The following is a 23,763-nucleotide window of genomic DNA, read 5'->3' as shown; positions in this document are numbered from 1 at the left end:
GAATTAAATTGTGTGATTGTCAGTGTTGAGATCTTGGCTGCTGTTTCAGCATGTCACTAGGACATGGAAGAGATGAACAACTACAGGCTGCACCAAAATGCCAATAGGGTACCTGTAGCATTTACTGTTCCCACTAGAAGTTACTATCACATAATGTTATTGAGATAGGATATCTAGACACTGAGATATTTTTCTTCCCATCTTCCATGTAGTGGGTCCCCTCCTTCTGTCTTTTTTCTTCCACTGGTCATAACCCATACAGCAGAAGACACTGAGATTCAGAACATTATTGTAATTTTAAATTCTGCTTTGTTTTGTTCTGTTTTTCTTCCAGCACTTGACACAACTAATGTCATGGTCAAAAAGCAAATATTTGAGCTCCTGGCTGCACTGTGCATTTACTCATCAGATGGCCATGCTTTGGCTCTGGATGCCTTGGACCATTACAAGGCAAGTGTTGGGTTGGAGCAGGAGGTATGGATCAGCTCTGATCCATGCAGAAAAGGGTGGGAATGAAGTTTATTTTGCATCATTTTAGTAAAAGAAGCAGGAATTTATAAGGTGAAAACTGTAGGAAATTAGTCCTGGTCAGCATAAGTCTAGGGTGCTGGTCTGTGACTTGTCTGGATGGATGACTACCAACCACAATGTGCTTTCTGGCAGCAAAAGCACCACCAGATCAGCAAAATAAATGGTACCACATTCACAGGTTTCACTGCCCAAGTGCACAGGTATGTGCATCAGTTATCAGAAAGCATGAAGAGATCCAAGAGATGTTTCACTGACTTTCTCTGCCAACTGGAGCCTGCTCCATAATGGAGGAGTGCTGCTTTTTACCTGTGTCTTCCTGTCCTGTCCACAGTGGGATAAACTGATATTTTAAGGTGCTAATTCCATCTGAGAGCCTGTACCACAGTGATAGACATTTATGTCTATATAGACTATTCTTGTCATAGAATCATAGAATCAGCTGGGTTGGAAGGGACCTCCAGGATCATCAAATCCAACCCTTGATCCACTGCTGCTGCAATTGCTAGACCATGGCACTGATGCCACATCCAGTCTCTTCTTAAAAACCTCCAGGGATGGAGAATCCACCATTTCCCTGGGCAGCCCATTCCAATGTCTGATTACCCTCTCTGTAAAGAAATTCTTTCTAATATCTAACCTAAACCTCCCCTGGCACAGCTTAAGACCATGCCCTCTTGTCTTGACCATGCCCTCTTGTCATAATATCACCTGTGTTATTAACAGAGTGTGAAGAACCAGCAGTATCGATTCAGCATCATAATGAACGAGCTCTCCAACACAGACAACGTGCCATACATGGTGACACTGCTGAGTGCTATCAATGCCATCATACTGGGGAAAGAAGAGCTAAGAACAAGGACACAAATCAGAAATGAATTCATAGGTAAGCATGTTTGTTGCACCTAACTTTGTCTGGAGAAAGTCAGTTATCAAGCAGTTTTTATTTCAGATACATCCACAAGGTGCCTGAACAGGTCTGGGGAGCAAAACTGCAAATACTAATTTTCCTTTTTCTTTTGACCTCTATTCTCAATAACCTTTCTGTCACCAGATTTTTTTAACTTTGCTGCTTTCCCATAGCTTTGATTTTTTCTGGAATCCCAGCTCACTTGAGCTTCTTCAGAACAGTTCTATAACCAACCATCTTATATGGCCACATTTCCATATGTTGCAACTCCTTGTAACTGTTGATGAGGTTTCTTCACTCTGTGTCTACTCGGCTGAGCCACAGAAGCTGTCCCGTGACTCAGAAATTCTTTCCAACTGTTTGAATCCTGGGATCCTGGTTACCATTGTTGAAATACACCTCACATAATGGGAGCATCTGAGCTGGTGATCCTGGGCTCTGTTTCTTTCTGTGAAGAGCAAGAGACATTGGACCATGACTAATTTTAGATATCTAATCTGGACTGAGGTCACTCATGTCCCAGAAGTGCCTGTGTCCCTCAGTAACTCCACAGGGATTGTGGTTCACACAGTTGCTGCAGATGTGTATTGAGGTGTCTCATCATTAAGCAAATGACCCTACCCACTTTGATAGATCCATATGAAGATATTTTCACTTTTTTTCTCTCTGCAAAACGTATTTATAAGCATAACATTATATAAAGATCATAATAAATCAGTACCAAATGGGTCATAATGCAAATATATCTTTTTTTTTTTTTTTGTGGTTCTTCCAGGGCTTCAGCTGTTGGATGTTTTAGACAAGCTAAGGTAAGGATCACTGGTTACATTTATTTTATAAGTGAGATTCACGGTCAGGTATCTGTGAAAATTTAATACTTATAAACCTTCAGTTGTGTGAAGTGCAGTGCACCTGGTGGAGTGGACCACTCTTGTGTGCACCCCTTACAGGGGGACCAAAGGCATTCAGCCAGTGTTAAGATGCTCTTGCCAGCCACAGTGTCACAGGGACAGCTGTTGGCACAGATGGCACAGAGAGAGGCTCTGGGCACAGATGGAGTAGCAATGTCCTCACTGAGGCTGTGTTCCAGACTGAGCCTGGAGCAATGCTGTGGGCTCACTGAGCAGCTCACTGTATTCAAAACCTCTTCACTGCTGCTGTTGGTCCCAGAAGCATCCAGCTAAAACAATTTACTAGTGCATATCTGGGCATAATTTAAAAATTATGTTCTGTCAGAAACATCCATGATAAATTCTAGAGTGCGTTTTATGTGAGTTGCAGTTATCCATGTAACTCAAATTGCTCCATCCAACACCATAAAAATCAGGGAAGAGAAGACCTTTCGATAGTGCAGCAAGGGTAGAGTTCTTACACAGGGTGGTTTCGAGAGTGTTGAAAAAGTTAGTTTTAGAGTATCTGGGATTTTTTTTAATCCAGTTTTGAGTAACAGAGAAGGAAGTTTTTCAAGCAGAAACATCACTGGAATATTTTCAATTTGTCTTGACTTTAAAAAAGAAGAAAGAAGGTGGCCCAGTTTCAAAAAGGTGGGAATGCCACTCTGTTGTTACAGCTCCAAGGAGAATTCCATAGCAAGCATACACTGGGCCAGGTTATGCCATGAAAAGTCCCAGTCGTTTGTATATGTTGACTGTAGGAAGAGGTATATTCAGTTCAAGAAAGGATGCACTGATGGCATCTGATCCTTTATATATAAGGCCCAGTTGGGTGCTTCGAATGCTGACTGGCTGAGTCTGAGAGGCAAAGAGATAAAAACCACTTAAACAAAAACAATCATCTGAAAATTAGTGAAGGGCTCTCCAGTGAAAATGAGTGCTGTAATATTGCAGAGACATCGAAGAGGAGGATCTGCTTATCCAGTGTGATACATTTGAGGAGTTCAAGGTAGAAGATGATGAGGAATTATTAAAGATGTGTGATGGCATAAACATGAATGATCATCATGAGGTCTTTTCATCTCTCTTCAATAAAGTAAGTAGGCTCTCCCATGGGGTGCAAAGTCACACAGTGGCAAAGTTAACCCACTTTGCTTGGAACCAGCCTTGCTGTGATGGAAAGCTGCCCTGTCTTCCAGGTGAGCCGCTCTCCGGTCTCCATCCAGCTGCTGTCCATCCTTCAGAGCCTGCTGCACTTGGAACCATCTCATCAGTCCAGCCTCCTGCTGTGGGAGTCCTTGGATGCTGTAGTGAACAGAGCCCTTTTGCTTGCAAATGACAGTAAGAATGTCATATCCATCCAGCTTTGCACATTCCTCTTGTTTTACCTTGTCTCACCCACAGCCCACAAAAGTCATTCCCAAATAATCTGGAAATAATCTGTGGGACTTGATATGAGCTGAACAGAAGCTGGGACAAAGCTACACCTCCTGTATAGGGTCAAGTCTTCATGTGAAGCTCCATCCATGTGGGATGGCCACATTTAGGAGTGGGCTTCAGATTCACAGTCTTGCTTTCATGGTTAATCCCTGAGCTTTGGGTCATGGGAGTCATTGGGAATCTGTCCTCATTGGCATGCTGCCACTGGCACTGGCTTGTCTTGCTGGCAGACTTTTTCAAAACAGTGTTTGTGGGCTGGGAGCATGGGAAGGAAATTGCCTGGAAGCCAAAAGTGTAATTGTGTAAAGTGACACCATGGAGTGGGCTCCGTGGCTCCAGATCTGCTGCTTGGTGAGGGTTGAATAGCACGAACCAGCCTTGGAGCCCCGTTCCCTTCTCTGACCCTGACTCCTTTCTCTAGTTCAAGGGAACACAGTTGAAGAAGTCATGGAGAGGTTGCTGTCTACCAAGAAACATCCAAACAAGCAAAAGCGAGCTGAGAACCGGCTGTCTGGGAGTGCAGCTGGAGGCGCCCAGGGTGAGCCAGAACCATGTGCACGTGCAGCTCGGAGTCCAGTGGGATCATCAAACCCCTCCAAGGCACCGACAACGTCCTCAGGGCCACTTGCCAGTGAAAAGAAGATCTCATCCTGCCAGTTCACAGGCTGCTCTGCTTTGCCAGAGATGTCTAACCCTCCACACAACACTGGTTCCACCCCGGCACCTCCACCCCCAGCACCTCCACCCCCACCCTCTGGCACAGCAGCCATGAACCCCACATCCCTGATGACGAATACACCTCCAGCCCCTCCACTCCCTGGCGTCCCTCCACCCCCACCCTCACTGCCTGGCATGGAGGGTATTCCCCCTCCTCCTCCACCATTGCCTGGAATGGTGGGCATCCCTCCACCCCCACCCCCATTGCCTGGCACGGGTGGTATCCCACCTCCTCCACCCCCATCGCCTGGCATGGGTGGTATCCCACCTCCTCCACCCCCATTGCCTGGCATGGGTGGTATCCCACCTCCTCCACCACCATTGCCTGGCATGGTGGGCATCCCTCCACCCCCACCCCCATTGCCTGGCACAGGTGGTATCCCACCTCCTCCACCACCATTGCCTGGCATGGGTGGTATCCCTCCCCCTCCCCCTCCGTTGCCTGGCATGGGTGGCATTCCACCCCCTCCACCCCTCCTGCCTGGCATGGCAGGAGATCACATAGAAGCTGTGGTGGCCTCCCAGTTCAGCTGCCCTCTTGGCATGGGCCGGCCTCCCCGCAAGGCAGTGAAGACGCCAACGCTGAGAATGAAGAAGCTGAACTGGCAGAAGCTGCCCTCCAACGTGGTGAGAGGTGGGTGGCATAAAGTCACAGCTGCTGTAGGGGTGATCCAGGGGAGGAAACGCTATCTTTGAGTTTGTCAAATGTGGTTGACTCCATTTAGATACAGAACTTTCCTGATTTCCTTTACTTTTGACCTGCAGAGCTTAAATAAATAAAAGTAGTGTGAAACTACTAGTATAATACAGTAACCATTCCAACTAAATCAGTACTGTGGGATAGCTTGTTTATAACTAAAATAGTTAGAAATTAAAAGAAAAGAAAGGGAGATGGGAATATTTTCCTAATCCACCATGACATGCCTTATGCCTGAGTCCTCAACAGGCTCTGATCTGAGTTCCCCAAACTTTCATTCCCCACTTCGTCTATACTTGTATCTTGGAATATTAAAGTCATGAGTAAGAGTGCATTTGAGGATCACATCACATATCTCTTGATTTTTGGGTTACATTTCCCTCTCCTAGTGGATCCAAGGAGGAGCATGAAATGTGAGAAGAAGCCAGGACAAGCAATGTCAGCTTTGTCCTATACAAGCAAGGCATCCAGTGCATAGAAGTAGGCAAAGGTGAAATCTAAATAAGCCATGTTTTCAATCACAAGAGCAGTAAATTATTGGGATTATTTCAGTAGAGACTTCCAGAGGCATGTTAGGGTGCTGATTGTTTTTTAAATAGATTTTAAGAAAGTACAGTGGGAATTCATTCGAGCAGTCCCATAGCCAGCATTATACAAGAAAGCTCAATTATAAAATGATAAATGGAGAAGGTCAGAGTCAGAAAATGTCCAAGTTGTGCCCAGTCCCTCAGTTAGCATGCAAGGAAGCAAAAATAACATCAGCCAGGGGACTAAAAAAGAAATGTCCAAGCTCTCTCTTATGCTGACCCAGTTTGCCCACCCTGAAGGAAAATGCAGTTGTACAGAGAGGGGTGGGGCTGTACAGCCTCTGTGTGCCCAGTGCTGCCTCCCCTTACCAGCACATCCTGGGGTAAAGCACCAAGTTGAATTGCCCTTCAGGCCCTTTGAATCCCACGTTTGGGAATTGCCCCTCCTCAATAATGACCATTTATCCAACAGTAAATACGCCCCTTCTTATTTCATTCATCTTCTGAGGAGTGTCCCTTCTAGCAACTCACTTTGCCCCGAGAGCCAGGAGTTTTCAGCTGTCCCTGTAGCCAGTCTGAACACTTTGTCTCTTTTTCAGAGGGTCACTCGATGTGGGCTTCGGTGAGCAGCAGCAGTGAGGAAACTATAGAGCCCAACTACACCAGCATAGAGCAGCTGTTTTGCTTTCCACAACCAACCCCCAAGGAGAAGACAGTCACCCCAGTGAAGGCAGAGCCAAAGGAGGTGAGGAGGTCCCACTCATTCTTTTGAGTAAAGATCACTGCAGACAGCTCATCTAACGTGAGATATCTTCTTTTTCTTTAATGAAGATCACATTTTTGGACTCCAAGAAAAGTCTCAATTTGAACATATTTTTGAAGCAATTTAAATGGTAAGATATGGCCAGTTTTCGTGACAGTTGACAAAACTTTGAGCAGGTTTTGCGGTACCTGGAAGGTCCTCACGAAATCTGTTCTAGCCAATGTGCTTTGGTGGTCCATGTTACTGAATCATCTGAACATTCCCCTGCTGGTCCTACAGTGCCTTTAAAATACTGAGTTTAGAGGTTTAGTTATGTTTTTACATACAACATCCCCATATGTTGGCAAAGGCATTACATCTCCATGTTACAGATAAAGTTGTGGCACAGATTCTTAGGGTGACTTAGGCTGTGAGATGCATCTGGAAGTTAAATCCCTCCTCAAAACAGGTCCAATGGAAAAGTTAAGAATTAAATTTTATCTTAAGATTAAAAAGTGCCCAGAGACAGGATGTGAGTTGCAGGATTCATCTCTGATCTGGAGTCATTTGACCAGGGCCAGAAGCAAAATTTGGGTCATAGCAGGGATCCAGATCCAGATTCTAATTTAATTGTGGGGAGGTATCTTTCCTTTTGGATTATTGTGACTCTCACTAGGGAAAGCACAGAGTGCTTGCACAGATAAAAGTCTTGGTAGTGAAAGAGTGGTCTTTGGGTGATGGCTGCCTCTTCTCCTCCTTCCTGCAGCTCCAATGAAGAGGTGACTGCCATGATCCGGAATGGAGACCGGACCAAGTTCGACGTTGAGGTTCTGAAGCAGTTGCTGAAGCTGCTTCCTGAAAAGCATGAGGTCAGGAGGAAAATGGTACCCTTACCAAAGGTTCACAAAGCTGAACACACAGTGCAGTCCTGCAGTCTTAATTCTTTATTTCCCATTAGATAGAAAACCTGAAGGCCTTCAAAGAAGAGAAATCAAAGCTAGCAAACGCAGATCAGTTTTATCTTCTCCTCCTTCAGATTCCCAGGTAAGGATGTTGGTCATGAACTTCAGCCCAGTCTTTTTCTTGGTTTACCTCTGGGAAGTTTAATTCTGTTTATAGGAGCCTGACAGACCAACACTGATGGGTATAACTGGTGGATTCCCTCTTCCACCTTAGAGCTGTCCCTTTCCCTGTTAGCCTTAGATGGAGGGCTATTCCTGCTCCAGCACCTCCTCTCCCTCTGAAGTAGCAGAAGCTGATCCAGACGCAAGGTCAGATCTGCCCGAGGAGGCTCCATAACCTACCAAAAGGCAGTGCCAAATGCAGTGCCAAGAAGGGGGAGCCCACCTCTCACACAGTGGTCAGTCTTCTCTTTGCTGATCACAGTGTGTCAGCAGAACCTACATCCCCCCTGGCCCTCAGGGCGAGAGGCAGCCCTTCGCCTCCCTCCACAAGCCACAGACAGTGGTTTGATGTGGATGTGGTGGGCAGCAGTGCTGTGGGCTGGCACGGACTTGCTGGTGTTGTGGGAAGAGGGCTGCTGTGGTGGCCAAGATCCCAGTTCCTTTACACTGTGAATCAATCTCCATCCTCAGCTATCAGCTGCGCATTGAGTGTATGCTGATCTGTGAAGAGACCATCGTCGTGCTGGACATGATCCAGCCTAAAGCTGAAGCCATCCGGAGAGCCTGCGAAGGTAAGTGACCTGAGCTTATTTCTGGATCTGATTTATGACAGGAAGCTTTAATCCCCACCCAAACTCCCCTGGAGCACTGCACTGTTAACCCCAAAACTGCCCTGGAGCTCTGCAATATTACTACCCAATCCCCAAATCCCCAAAGAACTCCCCTATGGTCCATTCACTGGTTTGTTGCAGCACATGAGGTGCAGCTGTAGGTATTTCCAGTGATGGTTAAGGCCATTAACAGAACCAAAGATCATTTTCCCTTACCCTCAGCCCTCTTTTTCTGCAGCAGATGTATTCCTCTGAAACAATGGTGAAGCGCTGGAAACTCATCAGCCCTTTCAAAGGAGCTGAATTTAGACAGCAGAGCTGGCCCCATTGCAGCTAATTCATCCATCCAGCATTATTTGCCAAGTTAAGACCTTCATAGAGCAATTTTCTCTGCTGCCAGAAAAGTCCACCCCAAACTTCCCCCAGAAAGTAGTGGTGCTTTAATATTTCCCTGCCTACAAATGGAACCAGAAGAATAAGCTTGTTATTTTGGGTTATAAAACTGCTGATGCTCAAATTTGGTGAGTACACAGGGAGATTAGGCAATAGGTTTTGGCTTCCTATGGCAGAAACCTCTGGTCCCACTCCACTGAGAGCAGGATGCTCTTTTTGGCACTGTCAGGTGTTACCTGTCCTACAGAGCCGGTTCCGCCAACTCCTGCTGTGGGTTTCTCCAGCTGGCATTACAGCTGCTTGCTGGGATAAATTGAAGCTCTCCCAAAAAGTGTCTTCCCAGCAGCCCAGTTGTCCTTTTGGAGCTGTTCTTGACTCAAAGCTGAGTGCTTCAGAGAGCACACCACTGCAGCACCCTGTCATAAGCGCGAGGACAGGGACTGTACCCTTCACACCCCGATGATAATCACCTCCACCATGCAAGACCAAGAACAGGGTGAGAGTGTCTTGTTTTACCAGCTGGTAGATAATCACAGGGCTGTCAGAACTGGCTTCACCGCACAGCTGAATGAAGTTGGCAGGATTAAATTTGCAGCCCAGTTACCCTCACCCACACTGGGGCACTTCCAAGGAAGGTGGTGAGTTGAAGCCTGTAAGCGAGGAGGGTCCAACTCCAGGTTATTTGCTGTTAGGAATGAGAGACCAGATTGAAGACAGAAACATAAGTCAACAGAAGCTTGTACAACTTGTGGAATTGAATCTATTTAAACCAGTTTCTCTGGAGGTTGTGCCATTGGGCTGCAAAGCTGAAATACCAGATTTGATTTGGTGGAATTCAGAATCCCAGTTTCAGTTTAGGAAACGTTCTGGTGTAACAGAGGCTTTTACTTAAAAGTCCTTTATGTTTTTCAGATCTTCTGACCAGTCATCGCCTGCCACTCTTTTGTCAACTGATTCTCAAAGTTGGAAACTTCCTGAACTATGTAAGGGCTTATTTTGTCTTGCCCTCGCCCATTACAGTCTGTGATTGATCTCCTTTAGGGTTGTAATTTGGGTGGACACGAGTTACATGTGCTTTCTTTCTCTCTTGTAGGGGAGTCACACAGGCGATGCCGATGGGTTTAAGATCAGCACTTTGCTCAAACTAACAGAAACCAAAGCAAACCAGACCCGTATCACACTGCTCCACCATATTCTAGAGGTACCACTGCCAAGTCCTGCATGATAGGGAAGAGGGAGGGTTTTATTATGGACAAACCATTTCTCCTACTCTACTTCCAGTTAATGCCACATGCTCATACTCATACCCTCCCCGGCTACCCACAGAGTGTCACAGGTCAGGAGTGTTTGAATCACTTTGGCTGGGGGAGGTTGCTTGTTGTCACTACTCAGGAATCTCCTTATTTTAAGACTTGCTCTGCTTCCCTCCATAATCTTTCCCTACAATGTCTGGAACTTCCTTTTTCATATTTGTGCAATCTGCACATCAGCAGCTGCAAACCACAGAGCGTGTGACTACCAAAGCTGTCCTGGCTGCTCTGTACCCATTCAGCCTTTCTGCCTTTCCATGGCCTCTCCCTTTTCCACCAGATTATGCTTGAGCTTTTCATGCTATTTCCTAAGCCCCTGTGGCTTTCTTTCTCCCTGCAATGCTGTTTTTACCTTTTTTCTGAATGCTCTGCTCTGCCACTTTCATTCATCAAGGTCCCTCTGTTCTGGTTATGCATGTTCAAGCACCACTTTAGCTGGCAGTAGCTTCAGCAAGGACAGCTGAGAAAGTAAAGAATGCAAATAAGATTCAAGGCCTTTTAGTACCCTCCTGAGACTGTAGGAAGTGTCAGACTGCATCAAAGTCCTGCCTCCTCCCATCCTCAAGAGTAGGTGTCTCAAAAAAGGGCAAAAGAAGAGCTTAGCTTTGCTTTGAACTATGAGTATTTCTCAGGGTTCAGTCCTCTTGTATGTTTTTATAGCCCAGAGAGATGCTTTTCCTCTCCAAATGTGCAAACTACAGACAGCTGGGCAGCAGCAGGTCATGGCACAGTTATCCTTCCTGGACACTTCTGGCCATGTTCCTTCCCCCCAGCTTCCCCCCAGTTCCTGCCACACAGCAAATAACTCTTCTTTCTCTCTTCCTCTTCAGGAAGTAGAAAACAGCCACAAGGACCTACTGGAACTGCCAAAGGATCTTGAATATGTTTCAAAAGCAGCAGGGTAAAATTGTGTGTCACTTCCTTTGAATTAAAAACAAAAATAAATCGCATGAACATCAACAATATACCAGAAATTAGGACACACACAGCTGGCATAGCATATTAACAAGATGGCATCTTATATAGTTTGAACCAAAAGATTTGGTTGATGAATGTTGAAAGCCCTTTAATATATAATAATTCTACTACAGCTGGCAACACTTAGGGCTGAAATTTGCAGAGCATTCAGTTAAAGCTGCCTTCCAGACCCTTCCAAAATATGCACTGCCTTTGTGGTGGCAGGAGCTTGTGAAGGCCAGCTACCCAGAAGCATTTCTGAAGTGCCTTCGGACAGGGAAAGTGAGCTAATGCTGAGCACTCCAGGTGGATAACAGTTTTGTGAACAGGTGGACTTTTTTTGGCCTTCATCTATCCAATACACAAAGTTTTAGGTAGACCTGACAGCCTTTCCATAAGGTCTGTGGAAGGAAGCTGTTTTCTGCAAGCTTGGACTGTACAGAGAGTTCAGAGCTCATGTTCCAGTTCAGTGAAGTGGTGGGAAGCAGAGGGACATCCAAACCATGAGCTCAGACTTGCCCACTCTTTGGTCAGCACAAGATGCTGGAGTGTCAACTAACGGTAGGGTTCTGTATGATTTCAGAATTAATCTTGATATTATACGCACGGAGTCCGGTACCAATTTAAAGAAGTTGCTGGAGCTTCAGCGGAAAGTCTTATCATCAAATGATGATGTGAAACAACAGTACGAGAAGCCAATCCAGGTCAGTAATGGAGCTCACTTAGGTCTCCCTCATTACGCACTCAGAAGCTGCGTGTGCTACATTTGCAGCTGAGGAGGCTCAAGACAGGAGGGAAAATATTGCCACAAGACATGCTCTCAGATGTGGAAATAGGCTGCAATGCCACACAAACTGTTGTTGTGCAGTTGCTAGCTCCACTCCAAAACTACATAACTTTGGTGAGGCCATTTCTTGAGGTGTATGTCCCAGCTGCTCTCTCCATGCTTTTGTGTAACTCCTCACTTTAAGTGAAGATGTTCACCCGCTGTGGGGATCACCAGAGTAAAGCCCTTTGCTCAGGATTAAGCTCTGCATGGAGCTTTCCATGTCTTGCTCAAGCCACCCCTTTAAACTGGCACAGGATGGTTGCCAGGAGCAAAGATCATCTGTAAATCTTCATTTCTTCCTACCTGCTTCCAATAAGCTCTGCTTCAGTTAAAAGCCAGGACCCAGAGTCCTGCTCCAAGCTCTTACATCCTTTCTCTGTAAGTGCACTTCACTCCTTGTCCTCTGGATGGTGTTTTACTGTGTGTGTTTAATGCATTTCAGGATAGCATCGATGCCTCCAAAAAGCTGGAAGAAGAATTTGAAACCATTGAAAGGAAGAGAGAAGAACTTGCAAATTATCTCTGTGAAGACCCAAGCAAGTTGTCCTTAGAGGACATATTTAGCATCATGAAGACCTTCAGAGATCTCTTCATCCGAGCTCTGAAGGTTGGAATGATGATGAGCATCCCTAGTACTGGCACATCCTCCACTCCAATAGGCAGGGATGGGATGGGCACTGGAATCTGGTGGGGGAAAGATGCTGGTTATGGGCTCCTCCTTTTGGCACTTGGCATGAGGCACCCAGTGAAGCACTGTCTTAACCCTTCTCCACTGCATCCTCGTGCAGGGGTGGTGCTCCTGACCTGGCCCCTCTCACCCTCTTGGCAAGACAGCCCTTATTCCCAGTGCCCGTTATATTTATTGCACAGGATAAGGCCAGAATTTTTCCTACTTCATCTATAGATCTTCTTTCTCTTCATCAGCTTCTAGCAGACATTTAGCCAACCTTCTCATGCCCCTGTTACCTCACTGCAGGAAAACAAGGACAGAAAGGAGCAAGCTGCCAAAGCAGAGAAGAGGAAAAAACAGCTGGAAGAGGAAGAGGGGAAGAGACAAAAGGGAGAAAATGGAAAAGTCAGTGAGTATCTGAAATGGCTTCAAAAAAGAGATATGGAGCCAAAGGAGCTCTTTGCTGGTCCTGCTTTAATGGACCAGTAGTGGTAATCTATTTTGTGGGTTTCCAGGTGCCAGCTGACTAAAGGCTTTTAGGTGTCTTAGAGCCATAGCTAAGAATTGACTTTCCGCAGTTGCAGCTGGGCAAAGAAGTTAATTTTAGGTTTGCTGACTGAACAGCAGAAGAAAAAAAACCACCAGAAATTAAAACATTTCAGTTAACTTTTTCAGTTTCTAAACATAACTTATGAATACCAAATCTAACAAGATATTTGTCTTCTCCTCCAAGAACCTTGTACACACTTGAATAATTTCTCTTTATCACAGGCTACTGATGTCCCAAAAATCTTGCATATAACTTATAACTTTCATCTCTGGATGAAAGCAAAAGACTGCAAAATATGATTTGAAGAAGCTGAGAGGATAGAAAAATCAAAAGTATTTTCCCTCCAAAAAAAAAAGTCCCCTACTAACATGGATAAGAAACAGGGCATATTTCAAGGTCGTAGCACAACCAGGGACACATCTGGGCTGAGCTGGTACCACTGGTGCCAGCCTGTAGCACTGAAACTTTGGAGTAAATGCCTTTTCTTCAGCTCGTACACACTGTTGTGGGGTTACAGAGCATGAGCTGCTCCCAGGCCTGATATTGGTGCCTTGCTCTTGCCCAGTGGTTGCTTGTACTGGGACAGCAGTACCCACCCCATGGGCAGATTTAACACTCATCTCTCTCTCTCTCCCAGTTAAGAAGGGTTTGGGGAAGCAGGACGAGGTGTGTGTCATCGATGCACTGCTGGCCGACATCAGGAAAGGGTTCACACTGAGAAAGACAAAGAACAGGCACGAGTCGGATGCAATTCCTAAACCCTTGTCTGAGGAGAGCCCGGAGGAAAGCCAGTCTGGTAAGGGCACAGACCTGACTGTACTGCTGTTATTCATTCCCATCTGCCTCTGAGCCTGAGCCAAGCAAGCACCAGCAAGAAGCCTCTGCGTTTGCATTTGGGGCATTTTATTTAAGAAAGCTTTGCAGCCAGTGCTGAGGAGAAGAGGAGCAGAGAGCCTTGAGCTGTTGCCAGACAGATCTGTTCCAGTATTAGCAGGAACTTGGAGCAGTATGGCCTTGCACCTGTGCTGATAAGCCCTCTGAGATGCTTGACCCATGTGTCAGCCACAGCACCATGCTGATGGGGCACTGGTGTTATCCCCACACAAGTCCCCTCCGTGCTGTTGAGTCTCAGTAGCACAGTGTGTCACTGCCTTGGAGTCTGCTGCACCCCATCTTAGTCTATGCTTGGGAATCTGAAGAAGCCCTTCAGAAAAGATTAGAAACCCTATTTGCAGAAGCACCCAAGTTCTTCAGGTGTTTGTGAGGAGACAGCCCGTGGGTTTAGCTTTTTCTTTGGTCTCTTGACCTCAGTGTTAGTGCACACTAGGTAAGTCCAAGGACATTGGTCTACCACAGAGCCCATGGCTTTCCTTGACCTGTTCTGCAAGAGCAGGATTAGACTGGTTAATGGGCAGCTCTGAAGTCCTCACACAGCCAAGCCAGCAGTCCAACCTGGTTCAGGACCTTGCAGGTTCTCTCTTCCTGCCATAGACCTTCAGGCCTCCTTGCAAGTCCAGGAGTTTCCATGGAAATCACTCAGTTGGCAGCAAAACACACCTGCTGAAGACAAAGCAGGGGCTTTGCTGAGCTGGAGCCTTGTAGTCCAGCCAGGGCGACCACGTGGGTATAAGGCGGGGAGAGGTACAGGGAGGATAAACTAGTGCTGCTCTGCATAGCTGCTTCAGGGTCAGTGCTCCCTCTGCAGGCAGCTGCTCACCTGTAACCTCTCCCAGTGGCAGAAGCATCTTGGTTGATCCCTGGTGCAGCTCTGCAGCTGTGGCTGATTGCATGTTTTTTGTTTAAAGGAAAGAGCATTAAGGATCCACAAGCAGCCGGGAAGCAGATCAGTGATGAGACCAAACAAAACAAGGATGGTCATCCCTCAGAAAGCGCTCCCCCCTCAGCCACTGCCCTGACGGAGATGGGCGGAGGTGTTACAGATGCTTCACCTTCAGACCAGGTGTTACCTAAAAACAGCGCTGGAGGAAGTTTGCCATTGGAGTCCCAGACCAAAAGTCCATCCGTGAGCTTGGTGGAAGCTGATGGGGCTGCTCAGCTCATGCCTGGCACTGGGATGGAGCAGACAGACAACTGGGCAAGCCTCCAGCCGAGCACAAAGGGCAGCTCCCTTGCCTTCTCTTTGGCTGACACAGGCTCAAGGATAAGGTTTGTGAGCAGCAGTTCAGCCACTGCTCTGAGAGACCAGCTCAGCTGGACTAATGGGTCCCTCTCAGAAGGCCAGGACAAGGAATGCCCATCTGATGGCTCAGAGAGCTACAGGCTGGCCCAGGAGCCAGAACCCCAGCTGAGCAAGACCAGAATGGACCCCGGCAGCGCTCAGTCTGCTCCCTGCAATGAGCCTCATCAGGCAGAGTCAAAAGAGATGACAAAAGAAAATGAAGACCCTGGTACAGACTCGCTGTTGGACACCTCTCAGGAGAAGTCCTTCTCAGAGGAGCCAGCCACTGACTCCTCTTGTTCGGCAACACTCACCCCAGAGCAAACTCACACCGACAGGGAAAAGCAGAGGCCACCTGGGAAACGGAAGAAGAAGAAGAGGCACAGCAAAAGCTACTCAGGTAGCCTATGTCATAAATAGCCCTTGGGAACTGACTTAAGTGTGGGAGCCCTCCTCATATATTTGCATATAGATGTTCCTCCCCACTTCAAGGCCCAATGCCACCTGCCTCTAGAGCCACACTGTTTCACAGAGCTTATTATTTTTTTAAACCTGAAAAACCCAAGCATAGTTCATTCGTGTGACATTTATAAGTAGTTTATAAACGGGTAATGATGAATCAATAATTAAAAAGCCCATTACACATACGCAGTAAGGATGGCAATAAGCACATCTGTCAAGTGTGCTAAAGACAGCTACAAGGCATGGTTATGTGCAAACAAGAGCTCCATTAGGCTCCAGAGCAGTGATTAAGAGCAGTTAATACTCGGTACTTAATCAGCGATCACCCCCTCTGAACTACTTATAAACACATAAAGGCAGCAACATCAGTGCTGCCGTGGGGTTGTTTGGTTTTTCCCCTGCTAAGCCTCCTTGAAAGAGCACTTTGCCTGACAGCCTGCCCCAGGGGTACTTTAGGTAGCTCCTAAACATCAGGCCCTCAAACCATTACTGCAGGGTGAGGGGACAAAGTCATTAAAAATCATTAAAAAAGAGCATCTTGCTGATGCTTCTGCCCCCGAATTGGGCTGCCCTGCTGGTGTCAGGAGAGGGCTCGGCTGCTGGAGCCACACAGGTCTCCACCTCACAGCAGAAGTCCACACCCAGTCCAAAAACTGGGAAGAATGTCCCAATCCTTTAGACTCTACCGAGCTGAAGCCACCTTTGGGTGGCTAATTAGTCCCAAATTAGAGATGACTCATAGGGAAGACGTGGGTCTGTCAGCCTTTAGAAAGATACAGTATACTGTCCAAAACCTGTTTTCTGCAAGATCCTGGGGTCAAACAAATGGGCAGGAAAGTGGGAAAGTCTCTTTTTATCAATGTTTAATGTTTTTCCTTCCAAGGAAAATGGAAGAGAAAGGAAAGGAGGGTTTGAGCATCCATTTCTGAGAAAGACAGCATGGGTCAAGCAGCGACCACAGAGGGACTTACCCTTTTAATGCAGCATGGCCCAAGGCTGTAGTTATTTACCTTTCTAAACCTGCCTCTTTCCCCTAGTTAAAAACAAGCCACAAAACAGAAGTGGTTTCCTAGAACAGTGGTATCCAAACTTGCTTCCCAGGAGGCAGGAGCTGCAGCAATGGGAGCATCCCATGCTCCCAGACCTGGTGATGTTTTCCTGACACCTGAAATTAGTACTTCTAGCTTAAGAACTGCCCCCATCCTGCAAAAGCTACAGGGTTCCCTGGGGCATCCAGGGATGGCATCAGAGGGGTTGGAACCAGATTATCTTTAAAGTCCCTCGCAACACAAACCATTCAATGATTCCATGTTCCTGGGAACGTCTCTGCTATTAGACAGCATTTTCATCATCAAAAGTTCCCTGTTGTTGCCTTTGCCTTGCCATGATCAGATATATTTAGTGTCTCTCTTTTGTTTAAAAGCAGAGGTTGAGAGTGATACTGGAGATAATAAAACAAAAAAAGGTTGTGTGACACAATGAGGTATGTAAACTCACAAAGGTGTTTTTGTGTGAACTAACCACAGCATTGGGACTTCACAGACCTAATCAGTATTCAGCATATCAGCTAAGCTTTTTGTCTTTGTGTCTAATCACGAATACATGTGAAATAAATTTGTTACTCTGATTTTTACTCTCCAGGGTGTTGATCTTGCATTGAGTGGAGTCAGTGCTGACCTCCCTTCAACACAAGATCACAGCCCTCATGTTCATCCTCTGTGTCAGCAGCAGCCAAACTGCCTTTCCCTGCAAATAATTAAAAGTCTAGAATAATTATTCTAACCAAATAATCAAACTTCACATGATGAACAAAGTCCTTGCTTTGATCCCATTATTTTCTCAAAAACTGTAAAAATGCAATTTCAGTACCTACCTCCAGCAAAGAATGGTTGGTTTGCTTGTGGGTAACCACTTTCTGTAACACCATTTAAATACGGGTATCTGGAAAAGGGGATAAAACACTGGACTCAGGAACAAGTACCTGTTGGGGCAAGATACCAGCTCCCACTCAAAGCTAAATACGACTCCAGAGTTGCACACAAGTTCCCTGCATCCTCCACTGATGCTGCCAACATATGGTTGCCCCTCAAGAGCAGTTTCAGGATGAGACTCCTTTGCAAAACTTTGTCTGTTTTTACAGCAAGTGGAAAGAAAAGCAAGAAAAAGAAACAACCAAAACACCCACTGTACTGAAATTGCATAGTTACGCATTGCCCTTTCCATGCTGATGAGCATCTCTTATGAACTAAATCAATATTGTCAAATTGCTCTTTGTCTCATTTCCTCAAAGGAATGTATTTATTCTCCAGCATGCCCAGTTCCCTGGGGCTGGGAGCCCAGCTGGGAGCCCTGCTCCCACACAGCCCATCAGCCCCAGCCCCTGGGATGGCAGAACAGAGGAATCTGTGCAGGATTTCCCCACAGAACTGCTTTTGTTCCTGCACCTGGATTATCATTTCTAGCAGAAGAAAATGGGATATGCGTTGGGTAGTTACAGTCCTGACTACTCCTGCCCTCCTCTCGGCCCTTTCTGTGCAGTACCACAGGATCACATTAAGTGGAAGTAGCTCTGTGGATTTAAAAATCCTAAGGAAGATTTACTGCAGGAGCAGAAAATAGTAGCAGTGAAGCATAGGTGGGAAGTACATCAGGACCAGTGATTGTGCTACACTGGGAGGGCAGCTGGAACTGTGAGTTAAGCTTATTAATACATATTAGAATTATATGTATTAATACATAATACAAATTATGTATCTTTTCAAGCTCTGGGGTTCCAGCATGCAGTCTTAAAAACGTAGTCTTTGAAAAATTAAAAAAAAAAAAAAAGAAAAAGAACAAAAAAACCACAGACAGCTTTGCTTTGTCCTTAAGAAGACATAGGAATGCAACACAGAGGAAGGCTTGGACAAACAGTGCCTTTATGAAGTGGCCAAGTGAGGCAGGAGTTTCAATGCATCTTTGGAATGCAGCACCTGGCATCACACCAGGAGCATCTACATGGGCTTCAATGCCAAGAGGGCAGAGATGAGCTGCACCTTGAAATCTACAATTCTCTTTTTCCACTCCTCCTATCTCTATGTCACACAACAAGGTCAGCAGGAAAAAAAAAACCATTTGCTTCTCTTTGTCTCCCACCACAGTGCTTCCTCTCCCAAATGCAGATCAGGTCCATCCCTCTTCATATGACAGACTCAGCAAGCCTGGAGTGCTCCCATTCAATCTTTTTAACTAGGATGTTCCACCTGACTTTTTTTATTTTATTCTATGTTTTGGCACAAGCACACCTGATCTGTTCAAGTCACCATCTTGGTACAAGATATTGCAGATATTGAGTTCTGGCCTCACCTTGACTATATCTTGTTATGCAGAAATTTCTGTGGTAATGCTGATGTTCCTTAAATGTCAGCTTTTTCACCCAAGGATTAGTATCCCACATTATCTTCATATTCCTGAAAGAAACGGTTTAGTTGGTTTTCCTCTGAAATCAATGTACAGGTGGGTATACTGTGTTTGTGTGTACACTGGTAACATCTGAACTCATTTCCAACCAAATTCAGAAAGAGCTGGAAGAAGGGCCATTTAACAAAGGTGATAGTCAAACAGAACAGAGACTGTAACAATGCCTGAACTCAGGAGAGCTGCTGTTTAAGTTTCCTTGCTTAGACTCTAGAGAATTCCTACTGACAAATGCTCTTGTCTGTTTGTGCAGCTTCCCTATTCCTCTCCTCCTATCTGTATGTTACTCGGAAAAGTTAGGAGAAAGAAAAGCCTTGAAAACATAAGTCCATAAGCAACTGGGCTTTGGCAATTTCCCTGCTCACAAATCTACTTGATTTATTCCCTAGAAAATAAAAGAAAAACCAAATCAGGAGCACAGGCCAGCACTCAGAGACCGCAGCTTGGTGAGGAGGGAGGGAAGGGGCAGAAGGGCAGCTTTGACATGCACATGGCACAGCAGCACATCAACCCTTGCAAAGAGACAGAAGTGTTTGAGAGTCAAGGTCTTTCTTTAATTCTAGAGGAACAAATGCTTCACCTCCCCTTCTGCAGACCCAATATTGTCTGTGGGCAGTTTTTAAATGGACCACGAGGATGTCATCGAGCTAATGCTCATCCTCCTGTTTGGCCTTTGCCTTCATGTCTGCCATTAGAAATGGTATTTGGTTTGGTTATGGAGTAAGACAGGCTCTTAAAAGTGTCAGTGTGCTGCCCCAGCCTTCTGACAGTCCTGCTAAATCCTCTGGATTTAGTAAGTTCAGCGATTTAATATCTAGAAAAATATATGTTGTTGGACTGAACTAGCACCCAGCTTGAAAGCAAAGTTGCCAAAACTCTTGAACATTAGGATTGGTTCTGGAAACATGAGGTTTTTATTAAATACATAAAACTCTACGTGTTTTTAGGTTATCTGAAGAACAGATTAAACTGGTTTCCCTAGTAGTGCCCCATTAGATACACATGCATGCAAAAAGATGCTTCTGTTCATAGTTCCAAATAATTTGCATTTCCCCCTCCTCCTGCAGGTGTCACAGCAAGGCAGAAGGTATAAGAGGGACCAAGTGAACCACTCTCATGCCCCTGGAGTGCTGCCAGCTTGTCAGAAACGAGGTTCTGCATCAACGAAATGCCACCATGGACACCTTCTGCCCCACCTAGATGCACCACTTCTCCTCCTGCAGCCTTTCCCTCCCCTCCCGAGGACCTAAAGAGCCTCCTCAGAGACTTTGGACCCCTCAGCCCATGCCTTACACTGGGCATCTGGGAAATGGGGGACAGTTCTGCACATGGCAGCAGTGAAAGGGTCAGACCTGTCATCCACCATCCTGGAAGCTGAGTCTTTCAACCTGCTCTTAGGCCAAACTCTTCTTGAAATGACAGCTGAGTGTGGCCTAAGAACGGACTGCAGTGTTTAGCCCTCAGAGAAATGTTAAAAATAGCAGTGCCTCAACTAAATTAAGGGTATAAATTAAGCAGTGGCTGTACCACCACAGGTGGAAGTGTGTTAACTCCCTCCTCTCATCGCCCACTGACGATTTATATTGGATCAGGTCCGAGACCCAGATGAGACAAATGTATTTTTACTCTCAGTCATTTAAAGCAAGGGAAATCAGTTACAGCGAGAAAAAAAAAACATGTAAAAGAAAAAAGATATGTTTTAGTAGGCATATGGCCATATAAACAGTGTCTGGTTCCTACATGATACTTATGTGCAATTGAGTTGAAGCACGTCAGTAGTCTTAAGTAGTCTTGTCACACACACTGATGTGTCCATCAACTTTTGGAGAACCAGGGGCCTAGTTTCTCTTATTAAAGCAACAGGAAGATGTTTTCCAGAGTGCTCTGCCAGACACATTTTCAGCTTATCCCTTAGTAAGTCTCTGGGTTTGACTTCTGTTGTCAGCTGCTTGCACTCAAGAGTCTATGTCCAAACTGCAGAACGTTTTGAGTCATGTTACTTTGGCTTTAAAACTGGGACTGTGCAGTATTGTGTTTTCAAAATACAGAGCTTTATTTCTCAAGTTTTGTAATAACACTGTATCATAGTTTTGTACATACCTGTCCATTTTAAATGATCTATGTTTGTTGAACTATAGTGTGATACTGTGCTGAAACATGAATCAAGTGGAAGAGCTCGGTACATTTCAGAACTATTCTTTTATATTGCAACTCACTGTGGCTAGACTAATGTGCAGGCTTTGCTCAATAGGACTTGTAATGTCCTTGTAACGCTGGAAACTTAGAAATGAAACCAAGAATTAAATGACTGATTTGCTTTAACCAAAGCATCGCTATGAGCATACTGAGAATTGGTCAACAAAAGCAGAGATGAATTGGGAGCAGACACATGGGCAGGTTCAGTGCAGGAGAACCTGCAGAGCAGCACAGCCCCATTGCAGCAGAAAACCCACTCCTGCTGGCAGAAACAGGCATACTCCCACTATTCCCTGCAGAACCATGGCACTCACTCCAGGTTTGACTTGCAGGATTGTCTCCATCACATTTACAGGTTTCCACTTTTTTCCCCTCTTTTCCAGTCTCAGAGCACATCACTCAAGCATCATCCTTTTGCTCTTCAATCTAGCTCCTCTGCTCACAGACTAGACCCCAGGCTACAAAAATCTGAGTATGAAATGCATTTTCCCAGCAGCTTTGCAACCTCCAGGTTTCCAGCAAGAGCCTGCAGCCCAGGCTAGCAGTGCACAGCCAGCCTTCTCCTCACCACCCCACTGGTTTATCAACAGGAACAACACCATTTGGAGATGCAGGACTGGGGAACAAACAGATTTTTGTGTAACAAACAGGTTTTTTGGTCTATGTAACAACACAGGTTTTCTATGTTACCTAGGGAACCTTGCCTGCTGATGGACTCAAAAGCTGCTTGCTTCAGATGCTGCAGCATGTGTCCATTTCTCCACCTGGATCTTTCAGCTTCCCCCACCCATTTCCACTCAGAGAGAGCTACTCATTTCCACAGCCAGTTTTTATTGCTCTGTGTTCTTACCTTGGCCTTCAAAGAGAGAATGTTTGGCATTATTTTCCCACTGCTTTAAGAGTTTACAGAGAAATGGGTAATTTTGAGCCACTGGAGGCTCTTTGTTCAACAGTCATCTGTGAAAACTATATTAAATTATCTATTCAGTCACATCCCAATAAGCAGACTCAAGCACAGTATTTATAATTTATTACTCCAGAGCAGCTCTGCTTCCATTACAGTGGTTATTTAAGAAAAGCAGGGGAACAGAATCAGAGCGGGCCAAAGACTGATGCTCAACTGAGATGTGCAGTTTTACTCCATTTGTGAGCTTGAAATAAAGCTCATAATCCTGAAGATTTTTCAGTGGTTGCAAGGCCAAATTAATTGCCCATAAAAGAAAAAATCACTCATAGCTACTTTAACAGGACTGTGGTCATTTAAGCCAACAGTGAGTTTGGACCTCAAAAAAGAATTCTTGTGGTATATTACAACAACTGCACATGGACTCTAGTACATAAACCAGGCTGTGACCACCACAAGCTTCTTGCTGCCAAATAAATGCATATTCCTTAATTAGCATTGGCTATGTGATAAAATGAAAGTATGAGAGGAATCAGCAAAAGTCTTTTCCAAGTATTTGACATAAAAAATGAGATATGTTTAATGAGATGGATTTTCAGTGTTAGTTTTTGGGGACTTTTGGTTCTTCGTTTGTTTTTTTTTTATTTCAATATTGAAAATATTTCAAAGTTTAGAATAAAATAAGTACTTGATGAGTTTCCTTTCTCTGGTGGGGATGGAGAAGACCTGTGATTCACAAGAATTTGTACATCTAAGTCCTATATTTCCCACACAGGATACAGAACACCTAAGCATGTAGTTCTTCTATATACTTAGTAAAAATTACCAATTGTTTTGCTCTTCTGCCAGCTCACTCAGCGCTCTCAGGTGGATCCCACCCAGCCCCATAGACTTGTGAGTGTCTAAGTGGTGCAGCAGGTCACTAACTCCTTCTGGATTGCAGGGGTCTGTTCTGCTCTCTGTCCCTGTCTACCTGATTGCCCTGAAGATAACCAGTCTTACTGTTAAAGACTGAGGCAAAGAAGGCATTGAGTACTTCAGCACTTTCCTCATCCATGGTGACAGTGTTCCCCTCCACATCTTATAAAGGGTGCAGGTTTTCCTTGGCCCTCTCTTGTTGTTGATGTATTTATAAAAACACTTTTTTATTATTTTTCACAGCAGATTGAGTTCTAGCTGAGATTTTACCTTTCTAATTTTCTCTCTACGTGACATCACCATCTCTGGAAGTGTTTAAGAAAGGACTCAGTGTGACACTTAGTGCTATGGTTTAGCTGACACGGTGTTTGGTCAAAGGGTGGACTCAATGATCTTGAAGGTCTTCTCCAACCTTAATGATTCTGTGAAACAGAGACATATAAATGGAGCACCACCACAACATTGGACTGTACTTAGAGCATGGCTGAATTCTTAAAGCTATGCCAGTATCTTTTGGGTTGAGCATACCATTTAGTCCTCCCCTACATTCTGTAGAGCAGAGGGGGCTGAGAAACACTCTCTGTTCCAGTTAGAAAGAGAGAAGATAAATTTAAAAGAAAAATGCAAAAGTTTCATCAAAATTAACCAGTTTTCATTCCGTCTAAACATCAAACCTGGATCTATGGCATCATATTGCTGTTGTACACAGTGGTCAACCAAGTACAACATACAAATTTACCAATGCTAAAC

General features: G+C 45.2%; 1 protein-coding gene across 9 annotated transcripts in view; it reads left to right on the top strand.

Annotated features, from left to right (window-relative positions):
• The window catches only part of INF2 (inverted formin 2), a 44,576-nt gene extending 21,028 nt beyond the window's left edge, over positions 1 to 23,548 (top strand). For 4 of the 9 annotated variants that reach the window (XM_051769962.1, XM_051769964.1, XM_051769960.1 and 1 more), the window contains exons 3-23: positions 335 to 450; positions 1,255 to 1,414; positions 2,214 to 2,247; positions 3,286 to 3,427; positions 3,531 to 3,672; positions 4,193 to 5,122; positions 6,312 to 6,457; positions 6,544 to 6,605; positions 7,221 to 7,323; positions 7,413 to 7,498; positions 8,050 to 8,150; positions 9,495 to 9,565; positions 9,676 to 9,783; positions 10,723 to 10,793; positions 11,433 to 11,553; positions 12,121 to 12,285; positions 12,655 to 12,757; positions 13,536 to 13,694; positions 14,704 to 15,477; positions 16,963 to 17,022; positions 20,063 to 23,548. In XM_051769962.1, coding sequence (XP_051625922.1) covers positions 335 to 450; positions 1,255 to 1,414; positions 2,214 to 2,247; positions 3,286 to 3,427; positions 3,531 to 3,672; positions 4,193 to 5,122; positions 6,312 to 6,457; positions 6,544 to 6,605; positions 7,221 to 7,323; positions 7,413 to 7,498; positions 8,050 to 8,150; positions 9,495 to 9,565; positions 9,676 to 9,783; positions 10,723 to 10,793; positions 11,433 to 11,553; positions 12,121 to 12,285; positions 12,655 to 12,757; positions 13,536 to 13,694; positions 14,704 to 15,477; positions 16,963 to 17,021 — 3,653 coding nt within the window. In that variant the 3' untranslated portion in view covers position 17,022; positions 20,063 to 23,548. Of the gene's footprint in view, positions 1 to 334; positions 451 to 1,254; positions 1,415 to 2,213; positions 2,252 to 3,285; positions 3,428 to 3,530; positions 3,673 to 4,192; positions 5,123 to 6,311; positions 6,458 to 6,543; positions 6,606 to 7,220; positions 7,326 to 7,412; positions 7,499 to 8,049; positions 8,151 to 9,494; positions 9,566 to 9,675; positions 9,784 to 10,722; positions 10,794 to 11,432; positions 11,554 to 12,120; positions 12,286 to 12,654; positions 12,758 to 13,535; positions 13,695 to 14,703; positions 15,478 to 16,962; positions 17,023 to 20,062 lie in introns of those variants that run through there. The other 5 variants (XM_051769965.1, XM_051769966.1, XM_051769968.1 and 2 more) reach the window with 5 other exon arrangements.
• Positions 23,549 to 23,763: the final 215 nt, after the last annotated feature.

Source organism: Manacus candei, unplaced genomic scaffold (assembly GCF_025592945.1).
Source record: "Manacus candei isolate 608988 ecotype Guabito, Panama unplaced genomic scaffold, ASM2559294v1 h1tg000113l, whole genome shotgun sequence".
NCBI classification, from domain to species: Eukaryota; Metazoa; Chordata; class Aves; order Passeriformes; family Pipridae; genus Manacus; species Manacus candei.
Note: the sequence above shows the minus strand (reverse complement) of the source record. Positions and strands in the feature narration are given on the sequence as shown.